Consider the following 12,813-nt stretch of genomic DNA (forward strand, 5'->3'; position numbering starts at 1 on the left):
ACTGAGACATCACCTTTGTCCAGCTCTGGAGGCGGCAGCATACGTCAGAAAACTTTTACGTATTGTGAAGTCCCGCAGAATAGCGAAGGAACACTATGGATGCAATGCGTATCAATCCTCCCCGGGCGCCCGATTGCTGAATGTGAATGAGTAGACGGGTCTGTGGCGGGTGATGGATTAACTGAAGGGTTGGAAGGCCGCTTCACTAATGCGGCATGTTGGATCCGTTGCGGTCAATTTGATCAAATGGACAGTGTGTAAAGCAGTGCTGATGATGGTGATAATTGCTTCTCCAGGTCATCCGGACCGGCCGGAAGAGGATTGGCTTACATCCGTGCCTTCGCGGCTAGAATTCTGCGCTGAGCACCACGACGTTCTGACCCTAGTTGTTTGATCACAGCGAATATATCCTTTTCCTAGAGGAATACATGATACCCGGAAAGCCCCACAGAAAAGTCATGTCAAAAGGCGAAATCAACATGATCGCGGAGTGGGTGGGTCGCGTACCCGGTAATAATGCGACTACCGAAAGGCGAAATCGACATGTTCATGGGTGGGTCACATGTCCTTTTCCGCCCTTCGAGGCTTAAACCAGCCGCCCAACTCCTCTCCGATTCTCCGAGATCCTGCGCCCTCGCTCCGAGACAATCTGCAAGGACTACGGGTCACGGATACAATGGATCAAGAGACGTATTCTTTCGAGTATATCAATGCGCTCGGCGCTGGCGAGTCGATGAATGGCCTGGATGCTGATATGGGCACCCCCGAGTCCAGCCGCAGGGTAGAGTCTATCTTTGACGGGATATTCCCCTTCCATGAGCAACAGACCCTTCCACTACCAATAGGATCGCACGCTCGACCGCAACAAAAACCAGACTCGTACCTGGACATGCTCGTTACTGAGCCTGCTGGCCAGCCTTGTTTGCCCGGGGATGCGGTTGACCTAAGAGCACACCCTCTCCGCATTGCACCAGTCAGAAGTTTGTCTAGCTCGTACGAACCTGCAAGTAGCTCCATAGAGGAGCTAGATTCCATGGATTTTGAGTTGCCTGATGAAAGAGAATCTCAGGACTCCAGGCTGATAGAACCATCCCGGGCTGGGCCCCGGTTTCCTTCTTGGGTAGTCAGGGCTTTGAAAGGTTGGTTCTCAGACCATATCCGACATCCTTACCCGACCGCAAAAGAAATGGAGAGCATCCAAAGGCAAACGGGCCTCAGCAGACAACAGATTGCAAACTGGCTCGCCAACACCCGCCGACGCATCAAGTCCAAACGCCCGCGCGCACCATCACCATTCGTGGGGTTGAGAGACACCTATTCCAACACAGACATGTCTGACCCAAACGAATCGCCCATGTCTTTCCAGAATATGGACCCCTTACAGCGCTGGCAGAACTCGCCACCTGAACACGAAGCCGTCGATGCCTCTGCCCTCGCACAAGCTATATCTGGACTCGCGCCAGGCATGGGCCGACAATCTCACGATGAGGATCGCGATGTGTCCGGGTCGTGGCACAATGCCTTATCAACCAGTAGCGCAGGGACCTCATACTCAAGTAGAAGTTCTCTTGCTTCTGCCTACTCCCAGAACTCGCACACTTCGCGTAGGTCCTTCGAACTTCCTGGGCAAGGCTCCAAGCGCAGGAGACGGAGGGTCGCTGCAGCTCGGTCTATGCACACCACCGGATTGAGTAACCTCTCGCGAACGTCACATACTTTTCAGTGCACCTTTTGCACCGAGACATTCAAAACCAAGCACAGCTGGCAACGGCATGAAAAGTCGTTGCACTTGTCTCTTGAGCGGTGGACGTGCTCACCAGACGGCCCAAGAATTAAGGATCCAAACACATCAAGGCTAGCTTGCGTTTTCTGCGCCCAGCTAGATCCAGACGAAGATCATCTCCAGAGCCATAACTGCGCTATTTGCTTCGGGCGTCTTCCAGAGGAGCGAATATTTTACCGAAAAGATCACATTCGACAACATCTTAAATTGGTACATAATGCCAAGTTCAACGACTGGCCCATGGACCTTTGGAAGGATGAGAGTCAGATTATACGCTCTCGCTGTGGGTTTTGTAAGTTTGTTATGAGTCATTGGTCTGATCGAGTTGGCCACCTGGCCGAACACTTCAGGGAAGGAAAGTCAATGGCAGATTGGCAGGGTGACTGGGGGTTTGAGGACCATGTCCTTGACATGGTTGAGAATTCTGTGCCTCCGTGTTAGTACTACTTATGAATACATTCCGATACTCTACTAATACCACCGCAGATCTAATTCACTACGAGCGAAACTCGCCCTGGCCTTTTACAACCAAACAAGTACATCCAGAAACTCCAAGCAACGCGTTTGAGCTTATAAAGCTGGAACTAGAGGACTTCCTCACAGACCACCTTAACAAAAGCCAATGCATACCTTCTGACGAAGCTCTTGCGTATGAGAGCTGCTGTATCGTCCTTAGCTCTGATGTTCTCTCCCAAAGCGCTGAGACGACGGCGCCGTCATGGCTGCGCGATTTGCTCACCTCGTCCGAGGAGACAACTAAGCGGGCACGGCTTCGTCCTATGAAAAACCACTCGACCTCATGGGTCACTCAGCTTAAGATCCACGGGAAAGGAAACATCTTCGAGACATGCAGTATGGAGAATCAGCTCCAGAACTACGTCGAGATCTCGACAATGCTCGGGCACCAAGTGGGAGACTCGGATCTTCAACTCGAGGCGTACAGCATTGTTACGCGGATGGAGGCGTCTTCGCCCCACCCTTGCCCATGGTTTCAAACGTTTTTGGCTGGGCTAATATACGGGTCAAGCGGTTGGCTTGCACCATTTCGCCGTCGCGCGAATCTTGTGTCAATGATCCCTCAATCCGCGCCTCGGTCAGATCACAGTTCGGAGATGCAAGACATTCAAGCCACCACTTCTAGCCATGAATCCAAAATTCCTCGCCTTGGCGTATTACCTACGGGCACTGCTCCTGAGGATCCCATCGGAAAGTCTCTCGACACAGTCGGCACCTCCACCTCCGTCCCCGTTATTGGATCGAATCATGGCGAGCCAAAGATACCACCCAGGGCGATGCCGCTATTACTCAATGACGATAACTGCTACCGAAGACTTGTCAGAGACTTATCTCGGTTTGTAGTGAGCACGATATCCCCACGTAATCCAGATAGCCATGTACCTACGGATGAGGAACTCCAGTACCAAGCACGATGGATCATGTTTCAAGAGTAAGTACCCAAGTCTAAGAGTTTCCCAGATTTAGGTTCTTTGATTGTATCGCTAGAAACATAAATGACTAATCAGCTTTCTTAGCGATGATCCGTGGAACCAGACTCCTGCCGACAATGCTGAGTGGCTCCGGCAGTTTAAGTGCGACCTACATGTTCTACACGGCGATGTGTTATCTGGATGGGTGGACACTAGTGTGAGTTCGTCATGAACAGGAAAGGTACTTTGACATTGCTGCAAATAAAGAGTGATACTTGTAGATGAGGGCTCTTGATCTTGTAACTTCATGCCTTGAACCAGCTTCTTATTCTGAGACAGTTCTTGTATGATCAGTAAATGTAATAAATGCGTCTTGGGTATTTTGGAGATCAGAAGCAAGTCGGTACGTTTGTGAGATTTCATTTTCTTTTCTATTGAAAGAGAGCCGTTCGTGACTAGCAAAATCAGGTCATAAATAACTTCATTGTAAGGCATTCTGGCCAAGAACGACTTGTCAACTCCCAAAATTGTGTTCTGTCGTCACAGCCATTATTTTTGTTTCAAAATAGGGCAGATATACTGTGTGCCGTATGGTGAATAGAGAGTAAACTGACGTCTCGTTTGACATAATGATGTGTTGAGTGTTTCAAGGGGCTTTCCCTTTGCGTTCTCAATACAGGACACCTATATAAGTATTTTGCAAGAGTAATTCTTATTTCGCCAAGGTGAGTATCCCGCCTAAGAACCGATCGGAGCACCAGTTCGGCGATCTTATAGGGCTGATCCCGTCTTCTTGGCGGAATCCCAGTTGGCCACTCCAGCCCACAAGGATTACAAATGCTAGCTCGAGACTTGCCCCGGTTTTGTAGAGATACCTTATTGTTGGCACTGACATACCCTTGAAGCAAGGTACCTTGACAGGCAAATTGTGGCAAATTGTGAAGTATTGATCTAATAGGACCGACGAATAGGGGCATCTCCCGACGTTCGAGAGCATTTGCTATTCTAGGTGGCGATATGCTGTCAACGAGCTAAAATTTGTTATCCTTGTGGGCTGTCTCACTCGAGAAGAATCGTTAATGACAAACGCCACGGACGATCAGTCTGGGCGCACTTAGTCAATGCCAAGATCAGGAATTCATGATGGAAGGCATGTCTTTCAATACCCCGCCATTGACACTAGGTTAAGCCTTAGACGTGTGACCTATGGGCCACCCTGGAGGTTCGCGAAAAGTTCGGGTTCAATGCACTTGGCAGACTGGGCAGTTTAGCACTCTTCCAAGAATCCTGGGATCTACCTGGGTTCTTTTCAATACCACAATAGTATAGCTGCATCTCTCGCAGAATTTTGATCAACAATCGAGAACGAGCGGCCGAAAAAAAATAGGATTTACGAATGTGCAGCGATATTTACTTTGTGGCGTTCGTCTAAATATATGATAGATAGGTTCAAGAACTTGACCATATAGCAAGACAAAAAAAAGTGCAGATCCGGGTTCTCGGTTATTTGACACCCAAACTGCCATGAGCTCGGCCGCTTGTATTTTACGTCGCAGTTGAACTACAAATCAAGCCCTTCCTTCCTCGAGATGTTGCCTGACCAACCTCATGACAACGACTTTTCGTGGCAGCAATTCTATATATGTTCAACCCATGAAAGTCGGAGAATACTTGGATTTAAACAAACACGGCATGGCTCGTGCGTGGCCTAGCGGATTCCCTGGTCAATTGCTACTTCCGGAAATATTGACAGGACCCCACGGATCAAGAGCCCTGAAGAAGGTTATGTAAATCCTCCCTGACAAGGAACCTCCGAAGGAAAGAGAAGGTCTCACTCCAGAAACGGGCTCAATCACGTCTGAGCCTCCTGCTTGTCAGCCTTGAAGTCCATATCTGGAAGAACAAAATTCGCAGAATGACTGCGCCTCGGAGCAAATTATCACGAATCTGCAGTCGGCCCAAAGGGCGGTTCTCGGCCTGTTTGTCATGGATACGAGCCCTCTCATGCAGCTCGTCAATGCATCTTCAACCGTGCCACTCGGGTTGGACCACACGCTTCAGCCGCTCAATTTCATTTTTCGTATTTCGCTTTGCCGTTTGACCAACAGCCACTCGCTAGGGCGAGACGAAACAATCCAGAAGCACATGTCTGGGGGTGATATCTGCATGCCTGAGCGAGTTGATACTAGAGCCCGGATCCCGGCAAATTACTATTTACGATGGAGCCAATCACCTTTGGCGCTAGAGTGGGCTGTGTCTTGCCAACTTCGTCTTAAATAGGCTAGCCTTCTGTATAGTTACGACAGAGCCAATCAGCATAGCAGTGACATACTCCCTCGGTTGACCAGAAGGCAGCCACAATTGTTCTAGTGCGCGGGCGCAGCCGAAGTGGGACCATCGGCATTAAGCAAATATCGTTATTGGGTGCATCGTAATAACGGGAAACTCCACCTACGTATCTCATGCAATATTCTTGGACAACAAGAACCACACACGGGTTCCGCGGCCTCCGCAGCCGCTGCCGACCAAGACGTGAAAGCATAGGGTCGTAAGGGATCAATAGTACTGATGATGGAAAACAAGCGACTAGAAATACCGAACACGTTACCAGGTTCAGACAACCATCACTCACGAAGAATACCACCGTGTAAGTGGCGTCCCGGCTTCGGTAGACATCTAATTTGCAAGAATTCGAGACGGTCTTGGTACAAGGTTATTTCCATGCCTTCTATTAAGTCTAGACTATTTACCATGGCGTCTCAAACTTCACTAACCAGACGCCTGCTTTCTGAAAACAGTAAGATGTTGATGGCAACGGGGCTGCTATTGGATCAAGGTTGTGGACATCATATGGACGTCATATGTTCGCAACCACATACATGTAGTAACTTACCACCTGTTATGAAGAAAGAGACCAGGAAGACATAACGCCAGATCTCAAACGACCAGCCCAGTAGACATCGGCGCAAAACTTCATTGAGAAATGATGGCGACACACTGACGAGAGTTGCATTGCCGGACCTTGTGCATCTATTGAAACAGCTGTTGGCACTGACCCACTGACAGATGTCGAAACACCCATGTCTCTCCATCGTAGGATCGGCAAGGGGTAGGGACAATACATCCAGAGCGTGTGGTGATCATGTTAGACGAAATGCAGTGTCAGGTATGTATGACAACAACTCCATCCGCAACTCCGCTCTATCGCTGTTTTAGATCTGCGGACAAGATCGAATACAGCTTTCCGCCAAGTCAGGAGTAAATGCCGGATTGCCATCCTCAGGCACCTAAATTTCTGGGTGAAACTAACAGCAAGCTAGCATATCACTAGCAATTCGAGGCCGCCAGTATTTAATTAAGCATTTAATTAGCGCTGGAGGTATTGGGGCTGTGCTTCTTCCTACACGATAGCCTATCTCCAGAGGTTGGCAGCGTATCGCAATCTTTTGCCAGACTGGCTGGAGAAGAAAACACGAAGTCGCACCATTCCAATCAGGGTTAAAATGTAAATGTAGGGCATGGCAATTAAAAGTAGTCCTAGTCCTCCCTGGTGTACATACAATACATCTTTCATCGATCCTACATAATGACAGCCTAACCCGTTCCAAAATAGTCAGCATCCTCCTCTGCCAAAGCCAGGGCCCCTGTAGAGATTCTAGATTGGGTTAGACGAAGAGTCGAAACCAGCCTTGCCAGCTGAGGCACCTTCCATGGCAGTGCTTGGAATGAGATCAATCCCCTCTCTCTTGCCATCACCGTCGATTCTAGGATATCCCCCATTTCCTTACTGTCCCAAATCCCCTCTCTTATCCTGATGGAGCGCAATAAACGTACGCATCTCCACTGCACTTCGAAGTCGTTGCATGATGTAAAGACCAGCGTTATTGCTGGAACTACATTTGCGTCAAAGGAAAAGATGGGATCTTGTCCATAGAGTTCAATCTCAATCAGAGATTCAACTCTCTTTAATATGGTATCGGCTGCTTCTCGACTGATCTCATCGTCGAACGACTTCATCTCGAGGAAGGTCGACCACATTGACTGCCCAATTGACAACATTGAGATCTGACGTAGTTCCTGTTTCGGTACAGTCCGCTTGTCGATCTGGCTCTTGAAGAGGTCGAAGCGGACACTCCAATCATGATAGATATTCTCCAGGTCTAGTATGTTGAACACGTCATTTTCCGGAAGCAGGGAATCGTCATCCCAGTATGGGGGAAGATCGCGACCGTCATATTCTGGAGAATTCTTCCACTCCAACTCAGCAATGTGCATTCTTACACCATGCTCCGTTTCAATAGCAAACAGCGTTTGTGCTGCTGTACTAACCGAATCGAATGGGGTAGAGTTTCTCGGGAAGTCGATGGTAGGGGCGGAATGGACGTAGAGTTCCGGAATGATGTCTACGCCCATGTACATGGCAGCGTCTTGGCCAAGCCTTGACAGCAAGGCCCCGATGTCGTCGAAGAATCTGGATTTCTCCCTCGCCTTGTCCAGTTGTACACCGTTCTGTAGGCTCAGAGCAGCTTCCTGGTCTGAGAGCTGTCGGATCGATGCGAGGAGCGCACATCCGGCTTGCATGTGGCGGAAAGATTCGGAGTAACGACCCAGGAGATTTTCAACGCATATAAAAATCACACAGCAAGTCAGAATGACCTCCATGTTTTTCTTTGATGGTGTTTGCGTAAACGATTGGATGTGGCGTATCGCTTGGTTGTATTGTTGAATGGACATTTCTTCCAACGCTTGAAGTGATGAGTTGCCGGATTCCCCAAGGAGTTGCGATTTGAAGTGCTTGTGTGCACCTCCAAGGGCACAAATTGCGTACTTGATAGGCTCCACGGCATGGCCGAGTGGAAGGGCATGGATGTACCAGAAGTCCGTTGGCGTCAAGGCAGACGCCAAGTCTTGGATGGTGCAGGTTCGCACGTGATGGAATAAATCCATCTCGGTCGGTAACTGAGAGGCATCGAAGATCAATGTCGGCGGTAGAGAAACCTGGACGACGGGATGTTTGTGTCGCAGCACGAGCTGGGCGGTGTTGGGCGGGGTTTCCTTGGCCTTGGAGTCCTTGGTCTTGGATTTCGGTTTCCGACCCGAGATGACTTCATAACCGTCGCAAACATGGCCGTCTTTTATGCATCTGCGGCATTGGGGTTTTTCCTCGTCGCATTTGAGATGTCGGATTCTAATCATCAATGAGCAATAGCACGCCAATATCTTGGCTTGGGTTAACGAACTTGCTGGTGACCCAGTTAGCACATCATACCAAAGGCGTCGGCTGAATGGCGTACCATGTAACACAGCCGGTTCTGACTCTCGGAGCCTTTGCTCGAGTCCATTTCGGGGGCTTGTCTTTTGCGGTTGCCATGATTACGCTGGTTTGGGTATCTGCGGCCTCCACTGAGGTTTTCGGAGCATGTCGATGATTCCTTATATCAATGGGAGGTTTGTCGATTTATTGCAATATTCTCTTAGTTGCATAAAGGCATACCGCCGCTTAACCAGACCTGGAGAGGCTGTGCAGTCAGTGCACGGGTCCGCGACCCCGGATCCATTTTATGGCATGTAACTTGATGTATGTAGTTGGTCTCGCCGCCGCGGTAGTGTCTCGCTTGCCTGGGGCACTTTTGCGCCCCTGGCCGTGAGTCCGGGACGGAGGGACTCGGCGTGACCCATCAGATGGAGTCTGAGCCGGCCTTTCCCCTTTGAACTGTGTTGCTACCTTAGGACAGCCACCTCCCATTCGCTATGTGACCTAGCAGAAGCTGAGCCCCAACGCGCGCGTAATCCCCGAGTGGTGTTTGAGAAGCTGAGAGCGTTTCATCTTCTACCGGCACTCCACTGGCCCCCGACCACATGTAAATGGGGCATGCTTTGGTGTTTCTTGACGCCACTCGAAGCGCCTGCACCAGAAGGACGAATCAAAGGGATGGACACAGCAGAGGAATGGATGACGAGTCCAATCTAGACCAATTGTTTTAATTTCCAGCAATATTATGGCCGCGTTCACTAAGCGGGCTGTGAGGGCAGTGTAGAACTCTAGGTTAAGGTACGTTGGGAGAAAAGGGGGGCTGGGACATATTCAACCCCTTTAGGATGGACCGAAGGTCTAAAAATACGCATAAAAGACTGAACATGGGTTAGAATTCGTACTGACATAAACTTATTCGCGCTACTACCAAAAGTGAAACCAGGGGCAAAACTGTTGCGAAAGATGAAGGTTTATAACTTGTTTGGCGGACTCTCTTATAGTCCGAAAAATGTGGGTTTAGCCTGGGTTCAACACCACCCTAAAATATCAAACGCCCTCCTAGGCGTCTCCCTGCTTCTCAGTGTCGGTGTTTTGAGATTGGTTTGTCCCGAATTTCCGGATTACCAACCAGGCTGGAAACAAAGATAAGCCCCAAAGCCCAAAGTTGAGGTATGTGCTGCCGACGGAGGCGAAGATGGGGACTGCACCCAACCCATAACTGATCGCCTGCCAAGCCGATTCAGTGCCTCTCAATAGAGCCGACAAGCGAATGGTTTCTTGGGGGTTTGACGATAATTCTCCGATGATGAAGAAGGCAAAGTTGTAGTTCAGTTGAAATCCCGAAACCAGAAACACGAAGACTCCGAAGGCTCGACCGAATCCAGGATCACTCCAGTCATACACTGGCTGCGTGCGTCGGAATTCCGTGACGTTGATGGTTAGCCAAATCCACCACGCTCCCTGGAGCGTCATGATAACGGCAAAAGCCCACCGAGCTCGTTTCTTGAGTGCGATTTGAGCCTGGTCCAACCATAGGCCGAGAAGATTCCCGGCAATGACGGCGACAATGCCCGAGACAAATGATCCAAGGGCTCTTGCCCGGACGCTGAACCAAAGTGCAATGTATGTGAAAAAGACGGCTTCTGAGTAGACTGCCTGGCCAATCCACAGAATGAGAAGCAGGAACTCTAGGCGTAAGAATGTTTTCGTAGTTGCCTTGAACTCTTGCCATGGGTGGTCGAAGATGGAGAGCTCGACCTTTTTGCCATCTGATCGCTGGACCTGCGACGGGCTATTGAGCAGCAGCGCCACGAAAGGGCCGCAGCATTGAAGCGCGATGAATATCAAGTAGACATTGTGCGATACCTTTCCAGCCTGGTCTCGATCCGCATTCATGCCCAAGTTGATCGCGCCACCTAGAATTTGGCCAAGTCGAGTCCAGGTCAACCAGTACGCAACCATTCTCCCTCTGTTCTTTGGCTCGGGGTAAGTGATTCCGATAGCAGCTTCGGCCGCCCAGAATATTCCAGCCGAAACACCACAGAGTGCAGCACCAAGGATAACCAACCACTCAACCCCGTACCGGTTATTCAGGTATAAGCCCGCACTGTACGGTGCGAATCCGATGGTTCCTACGACGAGGGCACCCTTGATGCCGATGTATTTGACAATGCTGCTGGTGGCCCAACAAGACAGCACCATTAGACAGAACGTGAGTGCATTGCCGGTGTTGACGAGGTACGGCTTTTGTGCGCCTCCTGCACCCAAGGAATTCATGGCTCCCCATAGACCAGGCGCAGCAAAGCTGCATATTCCGAGAATGGTTGCATTGTATGTAGGCGAGCGGTACCACTTCACTATCCCGGTGTTAATAATCAACCACCAGAACGGCAATGCGCAGATACTCACCTGGATGGTTTTCGATTTCGACAGTCCTAGCATTGTCATGCGGAGCATCTTTCCCGTCCGACATGACTTTGAACGACCTAACGCACGCAAGCCGGAAGTGCCCAGCTTCAGTATTCGACGAGAGAATTAAAGATAAAGACAATACCGCTAGTTCAGATGTGCTACTAAATGGTGAACATTCAAATTTCTGTTGATTAAAATTTTTAGAACTGGTACGCTTATATATACCAGTTGATCAGCATTGGGTCCACAGTAGGTTACCTGTAGCACGGCTTGGTGTAGTCACACAATCACGCAATAGAACCCCGGCAATCAAACATGCCCACAGGGCCTTTTCGTCACTTGATTGTAACAATCGATGGATGAGAGACCCCGCATTTCAGATTACTTAATTCCCTGACGGAAGGCGTGCTCTAGCCAGCCCACTGCCAAGATATATCCTAACCTCGAGCAGTTCGCGGCGGCATATAATGGCCATATTTGGCGATTTACCCACCCAGACTCTCATTGCTAGGCTAATTTGACCATGTCGTTGATATCTATCTAGATATCTCCGAGATTTCCAGGCCAATAGCCACGTCTTGGGCGGCCGACACTTGTCCAAGAAGAGGCAACAATCCGCAAGCACGCCATCCAAACTATTGATCTGCAACCTCGGAAGATATGATTGCCAAGGAAAATAGTGCGCGACCTAGGACAACCCATCCTCTCAACGCACACGCGTCCTTGTTTTCCGGGACACACGGCCAGGTTCGTCCCTCTCATTGCTCACAGATTCCGCGGAAGGACAAGGCATCTCTACGTTCACCAGCTGTTTCTGTGAACCACAGATAAGAGTTGAAATGAGACAAACAGTCTGCAGACAACCGCAAAAGGTATTTGCTTTTTTTTTCTATGGTTATTCTTATCCAAGCCATCCAATCAATTGCTCGTCGTGCCGACCCAAGGTCAGCAGCCAACTGTCGGGCACCGCAAGGAACATGCTTAGGGTTCTTCCCTGCAACTCAATCGAGCCGCTCTTTTTTTCAGCTAGAAACCTACGAAGAGAGCCTAGATGGTTGTTACTGACTCTATTGTCATTTGCGGAATCAAGTATAGGTGGTGCTCTCGGATTGGTTGCCCTCAGTTGCTATGGCAGCATCCCAAATAAACCTCGTTTCTAAACTCATGGACTAAGTATTTGGCATGATCTTCAACATCTCTGAGAGTAATCCTGTCGGAAACGTTAAAACCGCTGATATTTGTTTCCTGGATCTAACTTTCTCCGATGTCAGCGACAGATTTCGCGGTGCACAGTGCTCGTCCACGAGGGTATCCCAAAGTGGGTTCTTGAGCAACGCGTACTGTAGCCTCCTTAATATTGTCACTCCCCGGGATTGTCACATCACAGTTCTCCGTCAAGGTTTGCATACCTGGTGGCCCGGTGAACAAGAAATATGTCCCTCGTGCTCGTCTTGTGCTAAAATGCCTGTCCCAGCGAGTACAACATCGATTCTGGCGATGAGTTTGACGCTTTGAGGATCGTGACCTTACACTAAGCAACCTGAAAATAACTTGTCAACTGGATAAACTCTGATTTAAAGTCAATAAAACACATCAGCAGTGGGACTCATATATCGTAGATTGCAAAAAAAAAAAAAAAAAACATTTACCTCGAGTAAACCTAGCCCCTAGCTGTAACCTACCAGATGATTGCCCTTTGATACCAAGGTTTTACTCTTAGGCTGCGATGTCCGTTGTTTATTATGCCACTTCAACCAACCAGATACCATTATTCAGGTCCCGGGAGCCGCCAACCAGTCGACCAAGGGCTCTGTATTCGTTGCTGGAGTACTCGACTTCGGTATGGACAGAGAGGAGAGGGGCGACGTCATCCGCGAGTGCGCTAAAAGATTGCGGAGCTTAGGAAATTAGGTACCGAGAGCAATAAAAATTAGGTG

At 49.4% G+C, this 12,813-nt stretch overlaps 3 protein-coding genes across 3 annotated transcripts; 1 reads left to right on the plus strand and 2 right to left on the minus strand.

Moving 5' to 3' along the window:
• Positions 1-1,033: 1,033 nt before the first annotated feature.
• BGZ61DRAFT_341931 (uncharacterized protein) lies at positions 1,034-3,442 on the plus strand (the record flags this gene model as incomplete). Its single annotated transcript, XM_046239469.1, has 3 exons — positions 1,034-2,219; positions 2,270-3,230; positions 3,316-3,442. 3 exons carry the CDS (start codon positions 1,034-1,036, stop codon positions 3,440-3,442), a joined length of 2,274 nt encoding a protein of 757 aa, XP_046109290.1.
• Positions 3,443-6,716: 3,274 nt separating this feature from the next.
• Positions 6,717-8,619, minus strand: BGZ61DRAFT_442645 (uncharacterized protein). The gene is made up of 2 exons (XM_046244766.1): positions 8,505-8,619; positions 6,717-8,453 (listed from the first exon to the last, which is right to left on the minus strand). The coding sequence occupies exon 2, from the start codon at positions 8,404-8,406 to the stop codon at positions 6,805-6,807; it is 1,602 nt and encodes a 533-aa protein (XP_046109291.1). The 5' UTR covers positions 8,407-8,453; positions 8,505-8,619; the 3' UTR covers positions 6,717-6,804.
• Positions 8,620-9,523: 904 nt separating this feature from the next.
• BGZ61DRAFT_527838 (major facilitator superfamily domain-containing protein) lies at positions 9,524-10,937 on the minus strand (the record flags this gene model as incomplete). Its single annotated transcript, XM_046253172.1, has 2 exons — positions 9,524-10,821; positions 10,874-10,937. 2 exons carry the CDS (start codon positions 10,935-10,937, stop codon positions 9,524-9,526), a joined length of 1,362 nt encoding a protein of 453 aa, XP_046109292.1.
• Between the last annotated feature and the right edge of the window lie 1,876 nt (positions 10,938-12,813).

This window comes from Ilyonectria robusta, assembly GCF_021365365.1.
Source record: "Ilyonectria robusta strain PMI_751 chromosome Unknown BGZ61scaffold_3, whole genome shotgun sequence".
Classification (NCBI taxonomy): Eukaryota; Fungi; Ascomycota; class Sordariomycetes; order Hypocreales; family Nectriaceae; genus Ilyonectria; species Ilyonectria robusta.